At 53.2% G+C, this 12,942-nt stretch overlaps 5 protein-coding genes across 5 annotated transcripts; 4 read left to right on the top strand and 1 right to left on the bottom strand.

Annotated features, from left to right (window-relative positions):
* Positions 1-652: 652 nt before the first annotated feature.
* Positions 653-2,434, top strand: CDV56_107026 (putative amino acid transporter; the record flags this gene model as incomplete). The annotated part of the gene is made up of 4 exons (XM_026760645.1): positions 653-1,066; positions 1,117-1,297; positions 1,347-1,810; positions 1,868-2,434. 4 exons carry the CDS (start codon positions 653-655, stop codon positions 2,432-2,434), a joined length of 1,626 nt encoding a protein of 541 aa, XP_026616414.1.
* A 244-nt stretch (positions 2,435-2,678) lies between these two features.
* CDV56_106940 (acyl-CoA dehydrogenase family protein) lies at positions 2,679-4,125 on the top strand (the record flags this gene model as incomplete). The annotated part of the gene is made up of 3 exons (XM_026760559.1): positions 2,679-2,865; positions 2,913-3,901; positions 3,949-4,125. 3 exons carry the CDS (start codon positions 2,679-2,681, stop codon positions 4,123-4,125), a joined length of 1,353 nt encoding a protein of 450 aa, XP_026616413.1.
* Positions 4,126-4,769: 644 nt separating this feature from the next.
* CDV56_106874 (uncharacterized protein) lies at positions 4,770-5,294 on the top strand (the record flags this gene model as incomplete). Its single annotated transcript, XM_026760493.1, has 1 exon — positions 4,770-5,294. One exon carries the CDS (start codon positions 4,770-4,772, stop codon positions 5,292-5,294), a length of 525 nt encoding a protein of 174 aa, XP_026616412.1.
* Positions 5,295-6,802: 1,508 nt separating this feature from the next.
* On the top strand, positions 6,803-9,618 carry GbpA (the record flags this gene model as incomplete). The annotated part of the gene is made up of 2 exons (XM_026760259.1): positions 6,803-8,087; positions 8,138-9,618. 2 exons carry the CDS (start codon positions 6,803-6,805, stop codon positions 9,616-9,618), a joined length of 2,766 nt encoding a protein of 921 aa, XP_026616411.1.
* A 1,133-nt stretch (positions 9,619-10,751) lies between these two features.
* CDV56_106520 (C-3 sterol dehydrogenase/C-4 decarboxylase family protein) lies at positions 10,752-11,537 on the bottom strand (the record flags this gene model as incomplete). The annotated part of the gene is made up of 1 exon (XM_026760139.1): positions 10,752-11,537. One exon carries the CDS (start codon positions 11,535-11,537, stop codon positions 10,752-10,754), a length of 786 nt encoding a protein of 261 aa, XP_026616410.1.
* Between the last annotated feature and the right edge of the window lie 1,405 nt (positions 11,538-12,942).

The raw sequence follows: 12,942 nt of genomic DNA, 5'->3' as shown, positions 1-12,942 counted from the left end.
GATTCGACCTGCATGAACAACAATCCCTTGCATTTCTTGATGAGCGTCGCCTGGTCGAGTCGGAAACAACCCTTGTCTTGTCCTACCTTGCCCTGTTCTATTTAAAGTCGAGTCCTGGTGTCTTGATGCGCTCCTCCGTTATAGCTCGGCCCAGGGACGCTGAGGCATTAGGCAAAGCACATGAACAGACTAAATTGGGAAATCTGGTAGGGTCGACTGGGTTATCATATGGTGAAACTCAGCTTGAGTGCCATCCAAGGTTACATTCCCAGCAGCCACACGACCGAATTCCAGAACGATTCCCTGCGAACCAACCTCTGATCGATGACTTGATATGCGATACGACGGGCTCCCGGGGACCCCGGTTGACTGGATGCATGCTGAGTGGCAGACTTGCGAGGGTTATCTGTCCAGCCCAGTTGATAACCAGCACGCTAGGACGGTCAGACCAAAAGGGCTTATCTGAAGCTAAGCATTTCAGCCATTTTATTGGCAGACAGGACACGCATGCAGATTGTGGTGGTGTTCTACTAGATAGTCGGTTGGCCTTCTTTATATTACTCGTGTCCCCTGACTGTCCTTCCAGTTGGTCACTGCGAATCTTCTTGATTCTATCGCTTTGGTGTCTTTCTTTACCGGTCCTACCATCACCATGGAGGCTCCCATGTACGAGTCTTCTAGTAGCCACAAAGGCCCTCATGAGAAGGAAGGAGCCATCCATTCGACTGTAGACGTCGACCATGGCGCCGACACCGACCTCCACCGCTCCCTGAGCACCCGCCATCTGACCATGATCGCGCTGGGCTCTTCGATTGGGATGGGACTATGGCTGGGAAGTGGTACCTCGCTGGCCAACGGTGGTCCTGCCGCCATCTTCATCGGATACCTGCTCAGTGGGACAATGATCTGGGCGGTTTCGCATTCCATCGGGGAGATGGCGATTGTCTATCCGCTTCCCTCGGCCTTTGTGCAGTGGTCCTCCATCTTTATCAGTGAGGCGGCTGGATTCACACTGGGTTGGACCTACTGGTTTCAATTCTTCATCACCTTGGCCAACGAACTGCAGGTGTGTCTTCTTCCGTGCTTGTCGAATGCTAGAGCTGACTGCAGCCATAGGGTGTGGTTACCGTGCTCAACTTCTGGACAGACAAAGTGCCTACGGCAGCGTGGATCAGTATCTTCTGGGTAGTCATCATCTTCGTCAACGTCTGGGCCGTCAAGTTCTTTGGCGAAGTCGAGGTCGCCGCCTCGTCAATCAAGTTCTCCTGGATCATCGTCGTCATCATCTCCTTGATCGGTATGCCTTCACTCTCTAGCGTGGTTCGAACATCATCTAATTCCGATAGTTGTCTCTGCGGGAGGTGCCCCCGGTGAAGGCCCCATTGGGTTCCGCTACTGGAATGCCGAACCGTTCACCCACGGCTTCAAGGGCTTCCTGTCCGTCATGCCTACCTGCATCTTCGCCATGTCAGGATCCGAGAACACTGCGCTGGTGGCCGCCGAGACCAATAACCCCCGCAAGTCGGTGCCTCGCGCGGTCGGATCGATCTGGCTGCGTCTGTCGCTATTCTACATTCTGGGGTCGTTGATGGTCACAATCACGGTCGATCCTCACGATCAAAACTTGTTCGGTGCGTCGGGTACCAACGCCTCTCCCTTTGTCATTGCCTACCGTAACGCGGGACTGGAACCACTGGCGCACATCATGAACGCGGTCGTTTTCATTTCGGTTGTCTCGACGGGAAGTATCCAGGTGTATGCGGGCTCTCGCACGCTGATGGGTCTTGCGCATCTGAAGATGGCACCAAAGGTACGTACTTGCATCCACCGTGGTATGGTATCCTCGATCCCAGCTGACTTGTTACAGTTCTTTGGCAAAGCAGACAAAGTCGGTCGTCCGATCGCCGGTTTGGCCCTCACCCTGGTCATCGGCGGTGGTCTGGCCTATCTGAACGTCGACAACAGCGGTGCCGAGGTCTTCACCTGGTTCTCCAACCTCACTTCCCTGCTCACGCTCTTCGGCTGGGGCATGATCTGTCTGTCGCATCTCCGCATGCGATACGCCTGGAAGGTCCAGGGCCGGTCGCCCTCGGAGCTGCCTTGGAAGTCCTGGACCTACCCCTTCGGGGCCATCTGGGGTCTCTTCTGGTGTGTGCTGCTCATCATCGTCGAGTTCTACCTGAGTGTGTGGCCCCTGGGCGGCAAGCCGACGGCGAAAGGCTTCTTCGCCAACTATGTCAGCGTGGTGGCGATTATTGTCCTCTACATTGGAGCCATGATCTACTACAAGGGGCCGTTCCTGAACGACGCCAAAACGATTGATCTTGATGAATTCCGCCGGTTCTACGTCGACCATCGTGATGAGGAGGCCAAGGCTGAGAAGACCGGGGTGAAGAAGTACCTGTCCAAGGGGATTGGACTTGTGTTCAACTAGGCACTGCCACTGGCCACAGGCGGGGTATGCCTGCGTATATAGTAACGCATCACACTTGGGCAATGCAATTGTACAGTCTCATCTCAACCAATATACATCCTGTTATGCAAATAATGAACCGAGCTCGATCGGACCGAGGCATGTGCGGGGTCGAAATGCGGAGGCGATCAACGCCCATATTAAGTCTGATTAGTGGTAGTAGTATGAGTTGTATGGCATCGATGTATATAGCCAAGTCAACAGGATGAACTTTGATCTTCCTTCAGAACTCATCGCTCATCTCAACCACCTCGACTCCTTTATCGAATCGACTATCCTCCCCCTCCAGCATGCCAACGACAACAACCGCTTCTTTGACCACCGCCGGGAGTACGCTCGCACGGACTGGGCGAGGGGTGGACTGCCGATGAAGGAATGGGAGGACCTGCTCAGTATGTTTCATGCACGACTAGATGAAGGTCGAAGCTAATTGCACCAGACCAAGCTCGAATCCTGGCCGACCAAGCCGGGTTCTACCGATTTGCCCTCCCCCAGGTCTACGGAGGCCAGGAACACCCGGACACTAACCTCTGGATGTCAGCCATCCGCTACCATCTGGCCTCACATCCCGTCTACGGAGGCGGCCTGGGTCTCGCCAACGACCTGCAAAACGAACACAGCGTCGTCGGCAATTTCCCCGACGTGCTCATGATCCAGCATTTCGGCTCGGAGGAACAGCGCCGCACCCTCATCCCCCAGCGTTTGCGCGGCGAGTTCCGCGCCACGTTCGGCCTCACGGAACCCGACCACGGCAGCGATGCGACGTTTCTGGCGACCGTGGCGACTCGCGTCGGCGACGGGTTCGAAATCACCGGTCGCAAGAAGTGGCAGACCGGGGCACACCACTGTACGCATCTGATCATCTTCGCAAGGACGTCGGGGACGCCCGGGGCGGCGAAGGGAATCACCGCCTTCTTGGTACCCCGGGAGACGCCCGGGGTCAGAGTCTCCAGCTATGAGTGGACGTTCAACATGCCCACCGACCATGCGACAGTGGAACTGGACCAAGTGCGCGTGCCTGCGTCGGCGGTGCTAGGTCCCGTCGACCAGGGTCTGGCCATCGCGCAGACATTTGTACATGAGAATCGCATCCGACAGGCGGCCAGCTCCTGCGGGGCGGCCAAGTACTGTCTTGACCGGAGTATCGAGCGGGCACGCAGCCGGAAAATCTGGGGGGAGGGCAAGACCCTGGCGGATAACCAGGCCGTTCAGTTCCCGGTCGTCGAGCTCATGACGCAGGTGGAGATGTTGCGGCTGCTGATTCTGAAGACCAGCTGGGACATGGACCGGATCGTCGCGGCTTCGAGGGAGGCCGGAGACGGAGTGCCGCCGTGGGTGCAGATCGAGAGGAAGTTGAGTGACAAGGTCGCAATGTGTAATTTTTGGGCAAATCGATTGTCTTGTCAGGCGGCGGATCGAGCCATTCAGGTTAGACTCGGCTCCTTGAACAATGACGCCTGCTAACTGACTGGTAGATCCATGGTGGCGATGGGTACTCGCGCCATTATCCGTTCGAGCACATCTACCGGCACTTTCGACGATATCGCATCACGGAAGGGGCTGAAGAGATTCAGATGCGCAAGGTTGCTGCATATCTATTCGCATTCAAGGGGCCAGAGAAGGCGAAACGAGCGCAACAGGGCAGACTGTAGTTTGTAGCATATCGCCAGGTAGCTTGAATATTGAGAGAAGATGCCTTAGAGCAACCTGCATGCATAGAAGGCCACATCGATGAGGCCAGACTCAATTTTTCGCGTTCAGTGAAAAGTCCAATATTTCGAGGTTGAAGTGTTCCTAGAGACTCACTGGTTGGGATCTGTGAGTGGATTTTCGTAGTGGTGAGACCAGAAGCTTACTGAAAACGTGTCTGATTGTCTGTCAGAAATATGATTATAACGGGTCATGGAGTACCATTTCTGCTATTATGCTCTGATATAGCTATACTATTGCCAACTGCGCGAACAGGAGGTGTCCGCGTCATATCAGGAAAGGATAAAATGCGATGCGATCGATGGTTGATAATCAGCCAGATTTACGGCTTCAGATGGATGGACTGTCAGCACTAATAAACGAACGTCCTGATTGGTTAACCAAATAAAAGCTCCTGTCATAGAGTCTTTGATATTGCCACCCACTGGCCCACTGCTGATACGAGGTAGACACTGCTGTACTACGTAGTGTCCATAGCTAGCTGACATTCGCGCTAAATATAACAAGAACGTGTCAGCTTCAGGGAATCAAAGATACTCATCTGATGATTCATCTTGCTTGTTCATCAGTCTGAGCTGGACTAACCATGATATCCGCCGTCTGGCCGCACACTTCTTACGCGGAGGATCAGCCTCTTCCGCACCTCATTCTCACCACTCATGTCCTCGATCGCGGCTTCCAAGCGGGTTCCGTAGTCGGATTGGCTGCTGGAATCGTCCACGTCGGTTTGACTGCGTTGCGCTCCACGGCCCCCAACTTCCGCATGTCAGCCAGCCTTCTCACGCGATCGACTGGGTTCGGCGGCATCGTCGGCTTCAGCAGCATGGCACTCATGCTTCCTGTTCGTATGGCGGGAAAGGAGATAATCGAATGGCAGGATCGGAGCTGGAGGCTCCTTGAGAACAAGGGACAGATGGAGGTCGATACTTGGAGTACGATGGGGGAGCTGTTGGGAATCGGAACGACTACGGCGCTCGTGAGGAAGAATGGAATGTTGCTGCGAAGGCCAGGCTTTGTGAATATTATAGGGGGCGCAGGACTTGGGGGGTTGGCGGGCATTATCGGGTATATGGGATGGAGGTATGGCGTGAATGGAGGGCATACAGACTGAATATGAGGCAGAAAGCTGGGGATCCTATATACTGTATAGGCACAAAGTAGGAAGAAATTACAATGATCATGACATCTCTCCATCCTCACGGAGTTGACGCTCTTCATCCGGAGTCCTGAATCCTTTCCACATCATTGCGATCTCAGGCAATGAGACGCGTCTTGGCATGCGCCCGTCGTTTGCTTAGCAAGTAGATCCTCGGTTAAACAAGCTGCGATAAAATTGATCTGCAATGATTGACGGAGGGATGTAGGCGCATTCTACTCCTGGAGGACGACGATCCATCCAAATCCTGTACCTAATTGTGAGGTTGATATGCGGATAGCAAGACCTTGATCGTCTCTGAATGCGCAGCTAACCGGGTATAAGTGTGAAAAGGAAGCAGAACAATTATAGAAAGAGAAATTATACCGTATGGGCTTGTATACACATACACTCGATCGACTGACTTCATGCAGCAGCTGTCTGTCATATGTGTATCCCCGGATTCAAGTATATATATCTGCGACGAGTGCCCAGAGATATCAATCCATGACGTGAAAACCTGAGATAGTTGAAGAATGAACCTTGACTTACTTCGACCTGAGGAAGACTTCCTTCCAGTCGACAGTCCAGCATCTCAGAAGTGTTCTTGTTTTCTCTTCTACAGCAAGACTCCTTCCCCTGTGCCTGAGTGCCTGAAAGTCACATGACCGCATTGCTCGGTAATCCGCATAATCTAGTGCATAACTGCGTCATATGCCAAGCACAACCCACCGGTTTGCTCAGTTTGCATTCCCAATCATGTGATGCAAACAACAGAGCCATGGATGAGCTGGACACTGCCAACTTGTCAACACCCAACATGTTTCAACCTTTCATCCTTCTGTTTCATCTTTCTGACATGGCACGACCTATCTACCACTTTGAATCACCACTGGACAATGCTTTCTGATACAATCGCTTTGTGAAAGGAATAAAAGTGATGCTGCCGACAATGATCCACCACCTCCGACGCAGATATCCACACCCGACCGGCCGTGAGCAGTTGGGCCGGCAAGGCGAAGCGAAAAGTCCCCACTGGTGCAAACAGCGGTGAACTCCCTGGCGCGAATCATCATGGCGGTATGGCACGATTTGATCGACTTAATCGACGCGTTGGCCGCCGTTGGCTGGTCGCATTGATTTTCCTTACCTGTCCGGGAAGTTGTTTACAACGCGATGCGGTGCACGTTCTCTGAGCTACCTCGGCGTCGACACCATCTGGCAGTTTGCGATGGGTAGCGATGAGGAGCTCCCACCTTTGCTGCATGCTCATTGGCAGCCTGGAGAGCATACTCAATCAAAAGATAAAGACCCAGTGAAAATTTGCGACCATGGGGCCTCACGATATCAGACTAAGTTTTGGTAAACAAAGCCAAACTGGTGTGATTTGAATTTTTCATCAGGCCTGAAGCTGGTATTTAGACCTGCCTCCATGCCCTCCTTCCGTTATTTTCTCCATCGTACGCAATCTTCTCTGTCAGAAGATGGACCTGACCATCATCCGTTCCATGTCGTCGCGGTTTCCGTGGTCTCTTTCCTCCCTCCTATCCCCCCGCAAACCTCAGGCACTGGCATCGGCATCGGTGTCGGTCTCAACGCAGACCGTACCCAATAGCCGACCGCCATCTGTCAAGGTTATCACACCGTCTCCCGAGGAAGAATTACAAGCTCGTCGGGAGATCGCCCGGAGGGATGCGGAGGACTGGCTCGAGAGCCTGGTCGGGCAGGACAATGTCAAACGTCGGTTGAATGAGATTCAAACATGGATCAGCATTTGTCAGAGACAAGGGAAAGATCCAAAGCAGGAGTGGTACAATGTTGTCCTCGAGGGCAATGAAGGAACGGGTAAAACTACTGTCGCCCGCATATATGCCAACATCCTCTTTTCGACCGGCATCACCGACATGCCGACCTTTCGAGAAATCTCCGGAGCCGCGCTGGCCGCGCAGGGACCCGAGGGCCTGAAGCATTTGATCACCAGCATGGTCGACGCCGCATCCCCCTCGGCACAGATTGTTGGAGTCTTGCTCATCGAGGATGCTCATCTGCTGACAACGTCCTCTCCCACTCGCAGTCAGGAGATCTTCGATGGCCTCTTCGAGGTGATGGAGCGTGCGACCGGACGCGTCGTCGTCGTGCTCGCCGGTCACCCTCCACACATGGAGGGGCTTGTTCGGTTTCAGCCCCGACTTGAAAGAACAACCTGCTGTACTCTGCACTTCACCGACTTCAGTTCCAATGACTATCTCACTCTGCTGGGCCAGTCGCTGCAGGAGCGTTATAATGGCAAGATCGAGGTGGCCGGTGGCCTTGACGGTCAGTACATGCAAATGGCCGCTCGTCGACTTGTCCGTGCGGCCGCCGGAAACGGTCCGAGAAATGTGCATGCGGTGCAACGTCTGCTCGACAACATCACTCTTCGCCAACTCCAATCGCTCATGGCCCAAGAGCCGGACAATCTGGAAGAGGTCGATACATTTTCCTTCTCGCCGGAAGATCTGCTAGGTCCCAGACCGGCCGATGTACTGGCCAAAAGTCGGGCTTGGGCAGACCTGCAGAAACTTGTTGGACAGGAAGCGGCCAAGGCATCAGTGGGTGAAGTTTTGGACACAATTGAGGAGAATTATTGGAGGGAATCCCGGAATCAGAGACCGTTCTCCGTTCGAGTCAACCGTATCTTCGTTGGACCACCAGGGACTGGCAAGTCCACGGTGGCGAGGCTGTATGGGCAGGTGTTGGCAGATGTGGGTCTCCTGAGTAGCGGAGAAGGTGAGTTGTCTATATTCGAAACTGAAACGCAGCACTAACAACGAAGGTAGTGGTCGAGATGCGTATCTCGCAGAGACCCGACGGCTCTCAGACGGTCAAAGACCTCCTGGATACCTCCATCGGCAAAGTTCTCTTGGTCGATGTGTCTGATCTTGATGACTCGTCCCGTACCTTGCTGGACACTCTCGTCACTCAATTGTCGCTCACTTCTCGCCACGATCGCTGTGTGATCCTGGTTGGAACTAGCAGCAGCATCGAGCCTTTGATTCAGCAAAAGGATATCTTAAAGGTTTTCAGAGAGCATCACATTGTTCATTTCCATTCTTTCACCAAAGAGCAGCTGCGGCAGATTATCGAAATGAAGCTGCACGACGAGGGAGTCCATGCCACCCCTGAGGCGCTGGACGACGCCGTCGAACTTCTCGAAATTGCTCGCATGCGTAAGGACTTTGATAACGGACGAGCAATTGCTCACCTGCTCGGCTCAGCTCACTCTGCGTACGAACGCAGCCGGTCCCAGGGCGACCTCGGCCAGTCACAACTCAATCGGGTTCTTGTGCCTGAGAATTTTGAAGGCGATCCTTTGTGTGGCAAATCCAAGTTGGATTTCCGCGAGGAGTTGAAATACACCCTCGTCTCGGACGATCTCATCACTTTGCTGGAACGCTACTACCATGATTTGAAGGCTGCCTGGTTGCTAAACGCTGACCCAAGCCGGCGTGTTCCCCTTGCAATGATCTTCAAGGGCGCCTCTGGAATCGGAAGGAGAACTGTCGCACGGTTGATCGGCCGCCTATACTATGACATGGGGGTGCTAGCCTCTGGAAAATTCGTGGAATGCTCTGCAACCGATCTGATCCCCTTGGACGCCCGCTCCTCGTCGACCCAAGCACGCTCGCTTTTGAACCGTGGGCGTGGGGGTGTGTTGTTTGTGGAAGATGCTCACCGGCTTAGTGAGATGGAATCCGCTGCTCAGACGATCAATGATTTGATTTACCTTATGCCCAAGTACTCTCGCGACACTGTGGTGATTCTGGCTGGATCTGGCCCTGAAATGGACCAGTTGTTGTGCAACCAGCCCCGCCTTTCGAGCCTGTTCCAGGAAGAGGTTGTCTTCAAGAGTCCTACACCTCGTGAGTGCCTCCGTCTGCTTGACCAGCGCCTCGAACAAGAGAAGATCCCTGGCTCGCGGCCTTTCCTCACTGATACTCGGACGGAAACATACCGCGAATTCACACGCGCTATGCAAACTCTTTCGTTGTTCCCTTGCTGGAGCAATGCCCGCGATATTGACGTCCTGGCCATGTGGATGGTGTCGTCTGTTTTGCGCGCAGTCCCGCTGGACGGTGACTGTGTCTCTGCCCCTCAGTTGACGGAAGAACAAGCCATGGCGTGCGTGATCAAGATGTATAACCTCAAGCGCGATCGCCTTCGTTACAACCAGGATCCTAAGGTGAAATCGCTGCCACGCAACCTTTCGCAGCCGAGGTCTTCCCCTTCCGTCAAGAGCGGCGTCAGATTTCCCGTCTAGGGATAACTTGACATCGCCTTTTAACTCATCTTTTACCTCAACTTTCTTTAACCTTACGTTGTTATGATGACTTAATGTGTTATGTCTCATGTACCAGACTGTCCTTGATTGCTTTGCATAGGTGGAGCTCTGCTTTTTTCATGCCATGAGGTTTTTCGCCTCCATGGGGTCAACATTCGCTTTCGACGAGCATCACGATTCACGTATTTCCTGTTCTGCCATTCGCATTGATTAATGATGTACTACGACCAGAATGATTGCATTTGATGATTTATAATGTGTATGACATGTCATAGTCTAGAGACTGCTATCCCTTCACTCATCCTCCGCCTCCAATTTAAATCAACCTGTTTCAGTCAGTTCATGCTTATGTGCTAATTCTCAGTATTTCCTCCTGACTTACATCTGCAATATGATCGTATCCCAGCGCTTAGGCACTAATTCTGGATCTCTCCATGCCAGCGCTTCACCTTCGGGGGTCGAAACCATCTGCCCATCGTGCAGGTGATAGAGGTATTGTTGCAAATTTCTCGGTCTACAACCATTTTCGTCCGCTGCTTACGACATACTTCAAAGACAGAGTGCATGGCGCTTGCTTTGCAGATACTCGGGGGAGTCTTGGTGACATTTGGGCTGTTTGGAAGTCGAGAGAGACATTCGATGGGGACGGCTCCGTCTTCACAGGTTGAATTTTTCGCCGCCACGCAGGACATAGTTCACTGAATTCTGAGCGTAGTCCGTGCTCCATTGTCGACCGACGGAACTCACACTGGACTCATTGCCCCTTTTCCTTCCCGTTGGTTGTGTTTAGAGGGGTGCTCTGTCCTGCCATCCGCCGTCTAACGCAATCTTCAACCGCGGTCCTAAGTCCGTCCTCAAGCCCAACCAGAGGCTTATATCCGAGTCTTTTCTTCGCCTTGTCGATGCAGAAATATCTTGTCATGCAACTGAGCCGAACTTTGGTCCTTGTCAGAGGTGCTTCGCCTAGGCGAAAAGCCCAGAAGACCCACTCCAACAGTCCTGCCAGCAGTAACGCCCATGGTCGACTGATCACCCATACTTGTTCCGGCCGCGTTGTGTCCCCTGCATATCCCCAAACCAGGCGCGTAAAGTCCCAGAAGCATCGAGGTTCGTCATTGGTGATGAAAAACCCCATCCACCTTAACGTCGTCCCCAGGCGGCTCTTTTGGGCATCCGACCAGCGCGGCGGCAGCAAGGTAGTGACTGTATGCCACGTTCGTGTTCTCGGTAAAGTCGAACAAGTTTTTGTTATCGCCAATCTGCACCTTCGTCTGGCCTCGGAAACAAGCGTCCAGAACACCAGGGAGCACGACCAGGTCGCCGACACCAAAGATGCCAGAAGGCCGGATCGCGCAGGTCAGGAAATGGGGCGAGGCGTCTCCCGATCGACGATTCTGGGAAAGTACATATGTCTCGGCGAGAGCTTTGGTATGCACGTAGAATTCTGGTTGCTGGTCGCCGAGGATGACGGGGAAGGTCTCATCGGCATTCTTCAGATCGGTCTTGGCGTCGCTGATGACGCTCGCAGAGCTTGTGTACACGAAGGACTGTGTTCCAGATTCTTTTGCGATCTGGACCAGGTTCTTAGTGCCCTCGACGTTGACTTTGTACATGATATGATCTGGTGTGTCGAATTTGGGACTGGCGGTGTGAATTACCACGTCGGGTTTCGCTTCATGGACGATCTGTCGCATCGCGTCGACGTCCGTAAGGTCTCCTAGATGATATGTAACGCCATTCAGACGATGAGAAGGCGGTCGGAGATCAATTGAGTGTAGGCTTTTGCAGCCACGCTGCGAGAAGAGCTGGAGGATCTGGCTGGCAAGACCACCGCTGCCACCGGTCACGAGAACCGTGCTTAGCCTCAAGGGAGAACGCTCTTCAGCCAGGGTAAACATGATTGCCGATGGTAGGTATCTTAGTATAAATGTATTAGGGAATTAGCATGCCATAAATCTAGTGGGCATGTGGGTACAGTACAGTTTGACTTATCCATGGATGTATATTGTATACCAGCACAAAGTACAAGGAGTGGATCTAGAGATTGCGTAGATCCTGGTCACCTCCAGCCCACCCCTGAACCCGACAAGATCGCACATCATTGTTTTTGGTTATGTAGCCATTTGAGTGCGGTGAGGTATGAGGGAGGTTCCTGCTCCCGGCAGGCATAACGAGCCACTCCTCTACCGTCGAGGCCTTCCACACACTGGTGCTGCGAGGGAGAAGCGTATCTAGAAGGAGGACATGCACAGCGACTGGAACAACAGCAAAACCCACAGCGCATCTTGCGGCGACTAGTGTGCTGCGCAGCTGTTGTAGGTGGTTCCCCTCGCCAAGATGGAGGCCAGAAAGACCGCATCTATTCAGTTGGGATCGAAAGTCGCGGGATGGATCAACGGATGGGCCATGTTAAAGCGTCTTAAGAATACATCACAATATTCCTGTAGCGCACTCAGAGAGAGCAATGGGGAGTCCAGCGGGGTGGATTGGCCGACGATCCCCAGCGGCTGGGCCAGAAAGACAAGCCGTAGGAATCCTTGGCGAGCTTCTTCCGACAGACGAAGAGAATGGTGCTGAGGATCAAACGAAGTATGGGACTGCCAAGCACCAATCTATATCGAGAGTTGTGCTTTCCGCTTGTCCTGACATGCAGCTCTGATATGTTTGCTGGGACATGGATGATGAGCCGTCACCGATGCCTCCTCCCCGTTCGACAAAAGATGCTGCCTGCAGAAGCGCTGACGAGCCATCCTGTGGGAAGTTCCCTATTTCGACATTAGGATGCCGTTGATGCTGTTAACAAGGTTGCCTGCCGTAACAGGAAGCCTAAAGCGCTCTCCATCAGCATGTTTCGAGAGATTGATGCCAGACTAGGAGTCGCATCACCAGGTACAGACAGCGCTGTCCTCCTCTCCAACAAGGAAATTTTTCAGAAGAGCCTCCGTGACGTCCGAGGCGAGCATGATTGGGCTCTATTTGCCACCAGAAAGTTGGCCATATACACACTCGTCATCTGGTGTATATGGTTCACTATTGGTGAGTAACCTCAAGCGCTGTCCAGAAAGAATGCCAGTGACCGACTCAACAGGCATCGCGTATCCCCTCTATTTCAACTTTCCGCCTTCGTACCTTGCAAAGATTCACCGAAGGCTCATCCCTGTACCTTACATACCGCAACTACTGTATCGCGTCGGCCGCGTACTTTGTCACGACCTTGATGGGTTGAGGCTGGATGATGGCCGTATCCTCGATCGTCACAGGTGTCTTTCTGTTGGCTATGTGGCGTCAAAACTTCAGCTGCAA

Source organism: Aspergillus thermomutatus (genome assembly GCF_002237265.1).
Source record: "Aspergillus thermomutatus strain HMR AF 39 chromosome Unknown NODE_42, whole genome shotgun sequence".
NCBI lineage: Eukaryota > Fungi > Ascomycota > Eurotiomycetes > Eurotiales > Aspergillaceae > Aspergillus > Aspergillus thermomutatus.
The sequence above is the reverse complement of the archived record's forward strand: the minus strand, read 5'-3'. Positions and strand labels throughout refer to the sequence as shown.